Raw genomic sequence first — 12,654 nt, 5'->3', positions numbered from 1 at the left:
ATACTGTTGTAAACTACCTGAGCACAGTGAGTGATGTGAAACTCAGGAAACCACTGACGATGTATAAACTTGGCAAGCACATTCTGGCCATAGAAACAGGGCAGTGCAGACAGACCAGACTCTCCACTCGCACTGCAGCTTGGGAGTAATCTTTTTTTATTTATTATTAATATTATTCTTTAATAATTTTTATTTTATTACTTTCATTTTATGTTGTTATTATTTTTTGCTATATATAGCCATGTGTATAATGTTGTGGATTTATGTGGATTTTTTAACTCTCAATGTGGAATGTATTATTGTTTTTAAATGTATTTCACCAATACACTCAACTCTTAATTGTGTTAACAAAAAACAAATTGTGTTAAAAAATATATATATATATTCGTAAATTAGTATGCACTTTTGTGATTATAGACGCAGCGGCGTGTGATCAAGACTTTTATTTTGGTCTCCGCGAGTGTGACGTCATAAGCCAGCGACGTGCTCCTGCATCTGTTGTGATTCTGCTGAAGAAAGGTTTGTGTTTTAAGCGTTGAAGGTGTTTAAAGCGCTAGAAACCATTTTAAAGCGACGCAAAATGAATTGTGTATTATTAAATGTAACATAGCATTGCTTTATCTAACATGTATTATCGTCGAGTGAGTAAAGTAACAATGAAAACTCGCGAGTAACATAATAGTTGCGTCTCATTACGCGCCCTTTTATCGTGATTCAGTTTATCATAAACACGAATTCCGCCACTGTCGACTGTGGCGAGTAGTCATGAAACTTTACAAAACTCCGAGTCAATTGAATCAAATACTTTCCAAAAAGATTCAGTGAGTCGAAGTGCTGTATTTCTGTTTCCTGCTTATCTTGATTCCTACAAGTCATACCTAAACTGCCTACTATATTAAGTGTATGTATAACTTGCATTATTTTATTAATTTGTAGTGTCAGTTTTGAGTGTTTAAATTGTCTAATCGGGTGATTTAAGGCCATTAACTCCCATTCTGACTGACTCCTTTCAGTGTTTCCCATGGGATTTAGTGAAACTGTATTGGGTGGAGCAGAGGGTCTGGGGACATTATTACCCCGTAAGAAAATTTTGTACGTTTTAAAGATAAATTTATTAATCTAGTGCACTTTGAGAGTTCATTGCACTTCATTGCATTGCATTGCATGCTGTGCATTGACTTTTACCTGAAACTTTAATGGGGACTCATACCTCTTTTTATTAGTGATATAGTGTCTCAGTCTATATTACAAAATGTAGTAATGATAATAATTTTGCAATATTAAGTAATAGCCATATATTTTAAAACAAATGCACTTAAAATCAAACCTTTTAGCTTCATCCTTTCAGTTTGACAAAAACAAGTTTACAAACGTGTCTCGTTTGAACTTTTATGTTATTATGAAAACTTTTATATATTTTTTGAGGGCCTCCAGAGTCTAGTTAATGAATGGGAAGCACTGAAATCTTTTGTGGCTGCCACAAATAAATCAATGTATGGAAAACACTGCCCTTAACAGAGCACTGACTACTGAACTAAGGAGCTGATTAAAACACAACCAGAGATTTAGTTTGGATTTAATTTTCTTTCTGTAAATTATTCTAATCTCAAACAGGACAAACACACAGAAAACCTCCTGGGGAAGCGACTGAGAGCCAAGCGACAGTATTATCAAGATGGCGTTTATTAAAGTGGAGAGTGAAGACATGAAGATTGAAGAAATGTACAGTGTGAAACATGAAGATACTGAGGAACAAACAAAGATGGGGTTTATTAAAGAAGAGAGCGAAGACTTTAGGATTGAAGAAACTTTCACAGTGAAACAAGAAGATACTGAGGAACAAACAAAGATGGAGTTTATTAAAGAGGAGAGTGGAGACATGAAGATACAAGAAACATTTACAGTGAAAAATGAAGATACTGAAGAACAAACAGGTTAGTTTAATTCTCAAAGCTGAACTCAGTAATTTGATTCTTTAATAAATATTTTGTATTTGAAGGGGAAATTAACTAAATGTTCCCTAAATATTTAGTATACCTCATAATGATGCACAAGTTATTATTTGCAAAAGGTATAACTACTAGATGACTGTATAGCCTTACATAAAACAGCTGCTGCATTACTAGGTTATTCATATATGTAACGGTCCTACTCGACCCGCTCCGAGTGAGATTTGAACTGATGTCTGGCATGGGAGGCTGGCGCTAACAAGGACGCTAAAGACTGCAGGCTCTAGCATTAGCTAACACGCCTCTTCATGCCAGGGGAGTCAAGTTTACATGCACAGCTCTTACTGGCCTACATCCATTATATATATTCAGACATTATTATAGACTATTTTTCGTAAAAGTTGACATTTTAATGTTGATTTGAAGAGTCAGTTTTTGCATTATTATTGTAGTCAAATCTGTAAACAGAAAGCATTTTTGTTACTCATACGAACTCCAAATAATAGCATTAGGGCTGGGCGATATATTGCATGCGATTCTCACGCGCATTTCGTCAGTAAAGCCGGTTCCCTGATTGCCGCTAAATCGCCATCACCTGCTTTCAAATGGAGCGGCATTTAATAGACAGAACCGTAGTTCACTGACAAGTTACGCAATATCGCGTTCATTATCGCAGATGAATCGCCTTTGACAAGTTACGCAATATCACGTTCATTATCGAAGGCGATTCATCTGCGATAATGAACGCGATATTGCGTAGCTTGTCAGTGAACTACGGTTCTGTCTATTAAATGCCGCTCCATTTGAAAGCAGGTGATGGCAATTTAGCGATAATCAGGGAACCAGCTTTACTGACGAAATGCGCGTGACAATTGCATGCAATATATCGCCCAGCCCTAAATTGCATGATCAGCCACACAAAAGAAAGAAATCAGAATAAATATTGTCTTAGTGCAACCAGGGCGATTTTCAAATATATTATTGAGTGTTTACATACCATGAACAGAGTCATGAGTCTGTGGTTGAATCATGAATCTTCCTCATATTTGAAAAACTGCATCATAGTCAGCGATTGACAAATTCAGATTCAAGTTGCATATTGGCATTGTAAAAAGGGTTTACGTTGCCAAAGCATTGACATTGCTTTGAACCAATGGTGTTGAGTATTATCAGGTTTACTGGCAACAATGGCCAGTACAGCCCAGCGCTCTGATCCAGTGGCCAAAAGCGCTCTGATCCAGAAGTGCCAAACCACAATTAACAACATATAAAAACAAATAATATTTACAGTAAGTTTATGAACAAATGTGCGTTAGTCTATATATTTATATAGTTCCATCACAACATATGTGATTTGATGATCGCACTAAGCCATATCACATTCTCACAACCATGCATTGTCAAAATTTCTAAAATTACCAGGCAACTGGCGAGTAACACCCTTTCAACGCTGATTTTTATTTGCATTTGGTGCTTTGAACCCTGGCTAACATGCTAAAGGCCTGGGTATACTTCACTTTGCACAACCGGATGCGTCTTGTGCGCAGTCGTGTCCGAGCATCTTTCAAAGTATACTCAACCGCGGATGGCTGAGTTCGACACATGCGCAGTACAATTTTTTTTCCATACTCTACCAGCCATCAGAGGGCAGCACTGAGTCATGTCATCAATGGGACATTTGCTGGGCAGGATCGGAGAAGAAAAATAGTGCATCCACCGTTGCAACATAGTTCAGAAGATACACCAATAGAACAAGAATCAAAAACGATGGAGAAGGATATGCTTCTAAGTACTCATCTTGAAAGAAGAAGAAATTAAGAAGAAAAGACGATGGTTATGTGTGGCTGCTGAACCAGAAGAGACTTGTGGATGTGGAATTTAGCAGTCTTCTGTCCTGTGCGATCTCATATGTAAGCAGATGCATGTGTAAAATTATTCAGTCGTCAACAATAAACAGCATATAAATCAAAATGCCTAATGTTATTGAGTGAAATGTCGACCGAAGAAGTGGTTAGGCCAGTGAAGCTTTAGGGGTGTTGATGGACTCGATCTACTCCATCTGTTTTGATCATTGTTTTGAATCCAATCCAGATGTAGATGTGATTTTCTCAGCTTTTTGCTCAAAATGTTGCTATATGAAATGTATCTATACAAGTGTCAATAAAAAAATGAGTGCATGGCTAGAATAAAACAGTGTTGTTTAACCTTTTAACATGCATTGTAAATGCATGGTTGACCTTTTTCGTGATCAAATTGCTCTAATTAAAACTTGCAAAACCCAATTTTTGGCCCTCATTGAATAAAGTGTGTAATTGCCATTATACCCACTGGGTGGGAATGCTGCAAAATATATTGTTGCTGAGAAGCTGAAAGAAAACCGGAAGTATATTGACATGACGCATCTCTTCAAAAACTAATATGTGAGGTAAGTATTTTTTTATTTTTTTTTTTTAAATTGGATTTTATGTTCTAAATCTCCTAACGGTATATTTAGTTAGAGGAACATTTTATCACTGTGTTTCTGCCATTTGTGTTGCATCAGAAAAAGTGCTTGACCGCTCTGTCGAGTTGCGTTTCCCAAAACCATTGTTGGTGAACCATGGTCGTAAGTCCCATTGAACTTTATTGGTAACGACGGAACTTGCGACCATAGTTCGCTTTGGGAAATGCACCCCAGTTAGGCTAAACTGAACTGCTCAGCAACAAAATATAACATGGTAGTCCTAACATTACTCATTTCTGAGCCTGTTTGGAATAACACTACATTGAATAGCAATAGCTACAGCTGTCTAGATGGGTAGCTATCTACAGACATTACATTTTCTGTTCAATAATCTGACAAATATAACATGTTTATGAGTATGTAATTGTAATTATGGATGGACATATTTGCCCATTTTTTTTTTTTTTTTTTTTTTTTTGTTTAGCACAGTGAACTCTTATTACTCAAACTTCAACATTTTCTGTCTTATCTAATTTCATAGTTGTGTGTTATCGAATGTGTTTTACTCGGTGTGCCATTTTTCTTATCAATTTATATGAAATTTCAATGTGCCTATATGTTGGGACAACAGTTTGTCAACATGACAATTATTCATTTTCATGGATAGATGTGCATGAGGCACTGATTAATCAAGATACAGTTTATCATTCTTGTGTAAAGTAATGTTAAGGTCCTATTTCTTTCAGACCTAATGGACTGTCTGACATTTTATGGATGTCCCAGAACTACATCTACAGCCTACAGCACTATTGCACTTTTACCTGCTGATCCATGTGATTCTGAGGTTGAAGATCTAAGTGATCCTGACGATGAAAATGATGAAGATTTGCTGCCCCCTCCAAAGAAACGGAGAAAGAGGAACAGACTTGTTGAGGCCTCTTTAGACCTCTATCAAACTCCCTCCCCTTCTACAAAGACCAGAAAGACCACATGGGTCAAGAAGGACATTCCACCTTTCACTGTGCCTGAGCCGGTCTTCATGATTCCAGAGTCAGTCCAAACACCGTTTATGTATTGGAAGAGGCTCTTCACTGACCAGATGATTGAGCACATAACTGAGCATACCAACCAGTACTCAGTTCAACAGACCGGGACATCCATCAACACCACAGTTTCTGAAATGGAAGATTTTTTGTCAGTTTTACTGTACATGGGAGTTTTTAAATTTCCCTCTATAGATGATTACTGGGCCCGTGAGTCACGATTCCCACAAGTGGCTGATACCATGTCAGTGAAGCGTTTCAATGTGCTACGAAGAAATGTCCACTTCAATGACAACTTCCAGATGGAGGGCTGCACTGACCGCTTCCATAAGATCCGCCCTCTTTTTGACATGTTCAGAGAACAATGCCTTCTCATTCCCCACACCAACAGGCAAAGTGTTGATGAAGTGATGGTGGCCTACAAGGGCACCAGAGCTGGCAAACTCAGGCAGTATATTCAAAACAAGCCAGATAAGTGGGGGTTTAAGATCTTCTGTCGGGGCAGCTCCTCTGGCATCATCCATGACTTCATACTGTACCAAGGGGCCACAACATTCTTCAACATTCAAGAGGAAGAGCATGCACATCTGGGCATGGAAGACCTCCACCTAGGTGCCAAGGTTGTCTCAATTCTCTGCAGCTCTATCACACACAAAGAGAAAACTGTGGTGTTCTACAACAACTTCTTTACCAGCTTCAATTTGGTGAAGACGCTGCACACCAATCTGGGTCTGAGAAGTGTGGGTACCGTCAGAGCAAATCACTCAGGTAATGTCCTTTCAGTGTTAGGTTAATTATATTAATTGTTAAATATACAAACACAACTACAACATGCATGCATGCACATACATTTTCTCATACATATAGAAACTGTATTAGGATTTATACACAAACAAATTTTTATTTCCACATTTTCAGGTGGTGCAACATTGAGCGACAAGGAGATGGTGAAGCGAGGCCAAGGTTTTGTCGATTTCTGTTCATCAGAGGGAGTCGTTGCAGTGAAGTGGTTCGACAACAAGTGTGTCACCTTGCTGAGCAATGCTTGTGGGGTGGAGCCGCTTTCTTCAGTGAAAAGATTCAAAAAAGATACACAACAGAAGGTTGATGTCCCTTGCCCATCCATTGTCCTGGCATACAATCAAGCCATGGGGGGCATCGATCTATCCGATATGCTTGTGCACCTCTATAAAACGCCAATGAAGGCACGGCGCTGGTACCTGCCTTTGTTTGGGTACATCATCGACGTGAGCATTGTGAATGCATGGCTTGTCTACAAGCAAGACTGCAACCTTCTTGAACAGAAACCAATGCCCTTGAAGAAGTTCCGCCTGTCGGTGGCTGCTACATTGAAGGGAGCCAACAAGGTACCAGCCAGGGTTGGCCAGCCCACAAATGCAAAGCACAAACCAGAAGTTCGTCGTCCTAACCCCCGAGTTCTCCATCCCAGCCTGGAAGTCCGCTACGATGGCATTGGACACTGGCCTACATTTGGCACTCAGCGAGGGAGGTGCAATTTGTGCAAAGGTGGAGTGTCACGTTGGCGATGTTCCAAATGTGGAGATGGGAAGCTGTTCCTTTGTTTGAACAACAAAAAACAATGCTTTGTTGCATATCACCAGAGGTGATTGTGACCAGAGGTGATGTTTAATATTCTATTCTAATATTTATTTTATTTTATTTCATTTTGTTGTTTTTTTTTTGTTGTTTTTTTTTTTTTACATTGGATGCATTTTAAAATTTTGATTAGATTACTCTGGATGTAGAATATAGTTGTACCTTTGTTTAAAAAATGCCATATATCATATCAATAATTTGTTCTATTACATTGACTATTTTTTTGCCATTTGTTTTATACAGATTGTCACTAAATCTTAATATAATTTTAAATGTATTTGTTTTTGTAATTGTTTTTTGTTGTATTTATTTAAAAAATTCTATTACATTAAATGTTGCACTTTTTCAATGCATTAATTGTATGTGTGTAAAAGACGTAGGCTAGTAAGAGCTGTGCATGTAAACCTCACTCCTCTGATCACAAGAGACGCTCTAGTGACGCTAGAGGTTGCAACCTTTAGCCTCCTTGTTAGAGTGTCCGACTCCCATGTGGATGGGCCCGGGTTTGCGTCCCACTTGGAGCGGGCAGGTGTGAACTAGAGGGGCTATGTTGGTGTCGTGACCCGGATGGGAGTGAGGTTTAGAGGGGTGAGTGTAACAGACATAGGCTAGTAAGAGCTGTGTGTGTGTAAACCTCACTCCCCTGATCTCAAGAGATGTTCTAGCGACTGATGCTAGAGGTTGCAGCTTTTAGGGTCCTTGTAGAGCGTCCAACTCCCATGCGGATGGGTCGGGGTTCGGGTCCCACTTGGAGTGAACCAGGCTACATGTTATAATAAGAACATGTTTTTTTAAATTAAGTCATGGATACATGAAGTTCCATGGATGGAACTTCATCTTAACTTGCACACATGAAAAACTCTATTAATGCCTACTGCTTGTTAGTTAATACAAAAAAAAAAAAAAAAAAACCCATCTGCGCAAATCAACCAGCTGGTATCCATTTAGTAAATGGGTCATCTAAAAAATAAAAAAATAAAAAGTTACTAAATGTGATTTCAGGAACACCATTTTAGTAATAAAATATTTTTTTGGAAATGTATTCTTAGTTTGACTGTTAAAGGTTTAAGCTATCAAATGGCTTCAGAAGTGCACGAAAACTTTATGGTGCTTTACATTTTTTGAATGTTTTTAGTGAGGCTTAACAATAACATGCAATAATACGCACCATATCGGACATCACTGAGAAGCTGCAGCTGTGGTGGGAAGGATTTTTGGGGGATGAATCTCCCCAGTGCTGTCATTGCCTTCCGCTATGTGTTCTAGTACAAAAAAAAAAAAGCTTCAGCGTCAGACTGATGCTACCTGGACAAGATTTACTGCAAATTTTCAAAATCATGATAATCAAACATAGTTTTAATGTCAGGACATTTTATCGTGGTTTATCATGAAATCGGTAACCGTCCATCCATAGTTGTCATGTTGTACGCATCGAAATGTTTTGATAACTGTTGCTTTGTGGCATTAACTAGGAATTAAATACAACTTTTTTCACCTTAGACCTGATGCTGTTGAAAGAGGACAGTCAAGATCTGAATGAAATGGAAGAGAAAGATAAGTACAAGACACATCATGATTTCATAACTGAAGAAAAATCTTTTAGATGCTCACAGACTGAAAAAACTACCTCACGAAAAAGGTATCAAAAGTCAGGGACTGTAGGTAATTTCACATGCCATCTGTGTGGACTAAGTTTCAAAAAGCATGGAAACCTTGAAGTCCACATGAGAGTTCACACCAGAAGGAAGCTTTACCCCTGCCAAGAGTGTGGAATAAATTTCAATCGAAAAGAACGCCTTAAAGTCCACATGAGAATTCACACTGGAGAGAAGCCTTTCACATGCCAAGAGTGTGGAATGAGTTTTGCTCAAAAAGGACACATGAATGGTCACATGAGAATTCACACTGGAGAGAGGCCTTTTACCTGCCAACAATGTGGAAAAAGTTTCACTCAAAAATCACACCTGAACAGTCACATAAGAATTCACACTGGAGAGAAGCCTTTCAAATGCCAACAATGTGGAATAAGTTTTACTCAAAAAGGACACTTGGACAGACACTTGAGAATTCACACTGGAGAGAAGCCTTAAAGTGCCCTTATTATGGATTTTTGAAAATTATCATGCAGTGTGTAATGTGACTGTATGTGAATGTAAACGGACCACAAAGCTGTAAAGTGCATTATAAATAAAGTTATTGTCTGTTAAAAGAAAGCGTCAACTCTATACCGCTTAAACAAGTCCTTCGAAACCCATTTCTGCAAATTTCACATGTCACGTTTACATAATGCCTGCTTACGTACTGTGTGGACATCCTGTGAAAACTTGAACCCCCTCAAATGCTGTAGCTCATTTGTGCGGATAACATGTTGTCAAGATGCTGTGCTCAGGAAATTTGGTTTATTTTACCTGCCTTATTTAGACCATCTTGGTCCTCAAAATCACAACCTGCAAGTGATTAACTATTGATGTATTTTATACTGAGTGTACAAATTGCATAGTTTTGTATTTTAGCTATAATTGTGTATGTTTTTGGTTAACTCACGTTATCACTGTCTTACTGAAATACTTCTGCTAATCAGTTGTTGGCCACTATAGCCTTAAACTATCCATTATTATTAATGTTACATTAGTCATTCACGTCAGTGCTGGGCTAATGTATGCACTGTTATTGATACAGTTAATGATAAAGTTACCACATGTGCACTGCAATAAATTAGAATTGTACACATCGGTTTGATGATAGACATACACCTGTTAATGCTGATAGTGAGGAATTACGTCTCATAATGTACCTCAAACTGAGTAGGGCATCACTGAGAAACTCATGCTCAAGTCGTTCTTGTGATAGAGGCTTGGGTTGAATAACTATTTTTTTTTTTATCATGTTTCATCACTGGACACGAGCTTAGATTGATAATGTAAAATTGACGCCATTGTTACTGTCTTTACAGTGTGTACAATCGCTGAGCTTTAGCTCGATTTGTTCTTAGGGGTAAAACGACGTTCAAAATACGTGAACGACTATTTGTTTATTTTACAAAAGTGCTATGTTTTGTTGGTATTGTGAATGTCCACAAATAATCTTTTAGAGAAGAAGTATTCTTAGAACCTTTACAGTTTCCAATGATGTATTGCTCTTATCTGTATGACCAAAAATTATATTTGAAGTTCTTTCTGCTTTCCGTTATCATGACAAGCACACTCAAATAGAGGTTTGTGAAATGCTGCCACTGGTAGACTGTCCGTTGGTATTATGATTCGAAGCACAAGCAGTATCAGTAATGTCAAAATGTGATTGTGCAGTCAAATGTCCTTGTTTTGCTGTTTAAACGAGTGTTCTCACAGATACACTTGTTGTACTTCCTGGAGTTTTGATATGTTTTATAGACTAATTTTTATTGTTTCTAAATGTGGTGACCTAAATTCCCATGACCCTGGTTGTCACTGCAGAAACTGGGAACGATTTAAAGGATCTGTTCACTTTTAAATAAACTTTTCCTGATAATTCACTCACCCTCATGTCATCCAAGACGTTCATGTCTTTCTTTCGTCAGTCGAAAAGAAATTAAGGTTTTTGATGAAAACATTCCAGGATTATTCTCCTAGTGGACTTCAATGGCCTCCAGATGGTTGAAGGTCAAAATTACAGTTTCAGTGCAGCTTCAAAGGGCTTTAAACAATAACAGACGAGGAATAAGGGTCTTATCTAGCGAAACGATTGGTCATTTTCGGAAAAAAATACAACTGTATGCTTTATGTCCTACGCCTTCCCTATTCTACTTACGGAACGAACGCAGCACCAGCTTCGTTTTTTCCGTAAGTAGAATAGGGAAGGCGTAGGACATACAGCGTAAGCGTTTTGAAGAATGCGGAAACCAGAAGTATGTTCACGGCGTTACTTTGTGTTTATAAAGCACATACAGTTGTATTTTTTTTTTTTTTTTCGAAAATGACCGATCGTTTCACTAGATAAGACCCTTATTCCTCGTCTAGTATCGTTTAAAGCCCTTAGAAGCTGCACTGAAACTGTAATTTTGACCTTCAACCATCTGGAGGCCATTGAAGTCCACTATATGGAGAATAATTCTGGGATGTTTTCATCAAAAACCTTAATTTCTTTTTGACTGATGAAAGAAAGACATGAACATCTTGGATGACATGGGGGGTGAGTAAATTATCAGGAAAATTTATTTTACAGTGGACTAATCCATTAAGCTACAGGGACGCTTTTGGTGGGACTAAATTAGCTCCTGTTTCAGAGTAGGGTTTAACCCAACACAATAGGAACTATTGACGCAAACGTACATTTGTTTGGCCGAACGTATGCAAAACACTGCCACCTGTCATTTTTCAAAAGACATATAAACCATTGATTGTGTATAGGATCTAGCATATGTTATAATTTGATATTTTATGTGTTTAAATGTTTTGATGTCTTTTGCTTTGTGACATTAAACTGGGATAAACTCTTTTTTCACCTTAGACCTGATGGCGTTGAAAGAGGAGCGTCAAGATCTGAATGAAGTGAAAGAGAAAGATCAGAGCAAGGCGCATCATAATTTCACGACTGAAGAAAAATCTTCACAGACTGATAATACTACCTCACGAAAAAGGCATCAAAAGTCAGGGACTGTAGGTAATTTCACCTGCCATCTGTGTGGACTATGTTTCAAAAAAAATGAAAACCTTGAAGTCCACATGAGAGTTCACACTGGAAGAAAATTTTACCCCTGCCAAGAGTGTGCAGCAATTTTCAATGATTCAGGAAGCTTTAAAGTCCACATGAGAATTCACACTGGAGAGAAGCCTTTCACCTGCTCTCAGTGTGGAAAGAATTTCAGGCAAAAAGGAAACCTACAAAAGCATATGAGAGTTCACTCTGTTGAGAAGCCTTACATGTGCCAACAGTGTGGATTGGGTTTCAGGCATAAAGGAAACTTTAAAAGCCACATGAGAACTCACAATGGAAAGCCGCCTTACATCTGCCAGCAGTGTGGAACATCTTTCACTCAGAAAGGAAACCTTACAAGACACATGAACATTCACACAAGAAAGAAAGCTTGCATATGCCCTCACTGTGGAAACAGTTTCAATCAAGATGGAAACCTTAAAGTCCACATGAGAATTCATTCTGGGGAAAAATAGAATAGTAAACATTTGTACATTTCTAAAGTTGTTTAAATGTAAAACTGATTTAGAAACTGTACACACGCCCTTGATGTACATTAGTGTTTATGCAAATCCAACACTTTACGTACTGATATGCTCATAAGATCACATATAAATGATCTGTAAATTATATGAAACATGTTTATGCATGATGAAGAGATTAGACTTTAGTTTTGGGGATGCAGAAAGCTTTGCAGAATGATTTATTCATGTGTTTACACATCAAGTATAACAGGTGTTGAACACTGTAGTGTGTACTGCATTGTAAGTGCAGAATGGTGAGGGTATAGACAGCTGTCTTCTCTGACACACATGGAGTTTTTAACTGCTGTGCACCTGATGTGAGCTTCAGTGCAGGGTAAAACCAGTTCATATTATCACTAGATCCCACACAGAACACATGAGTGAAGGGATTTAATGAAACCCACTAG

At 38.1% G+C, this 12,654-nt stretch overlaps 1 protein-coding gene across 3 annotated transcripts; it reads left to right on the top strand.

The window, feature by feature from the left end:
• Positions 1–476: 476 nt before the first annotated feature.
• On the top strand, positions 477–12,218 carry LOC137025061 (gastrula zinc finger protein XlCGF8.2DB-like). Of its 3 annotated transcripts, XM_067393070.1 has the most exons (5): positions 477–519; positions 1,615–1,934; positions 5,139–6,203; positions 6,354–7,075; positions 8,553–8,642. In XM_067393070.1, the coding sequence occupies exons 2-4, from the start codon at positions 1,676–1,678 to the stop codon at positions 7,061–7,063; spliced, it is 2,034 nt and encodes a 677-aa protein (XP_067249171.1). In that variant the 5' UTR covers positions 477–519; positions 1,615–1,675; the 3' UTR covers positions 7,064–7,075; positions 8,553–8,642. The 3 variants fall into 3 exon arrangements, with proteins under 3 accessions (XP_067249171.1, XP_067249172.1, XP_067249173.1); XM_067393071.1 differs by lacking the exons at positions 5,139–6,203; positions 6,354–7,075; positions 8,553–8,642 and adding an exon at positions 11,538–12,218; XM_067393072.1 differs by lacking the exons at positions 5,139–6,203; positions 6,354–7,075 and having other exon boundaries at positions 8,553–10,564.
• The last annotated feature ends 436 nt before the right edge of the window (positions 12,219–12,654 follow it).

This window comes from Chanodichthys erythropterus, chromosome 8 (genome assembly GCF_024489055.1).
Source record: "Chanodichthys erythropterus isolate Z2021 chromosome 8, ASM2448905v1, whole genome shotgun sequence".
In the NCBI taxonomy this organism is placed as follows: Eukaryota; Metazoa; Chordata; class Actinopteri; order Cypriniformes; family Xenocyprididae; genus Chanodichthys; species Chanodichthys erythropterus.
This window is presented reverse-complemented; position numbering and strand designations above follow the sequence as displayed.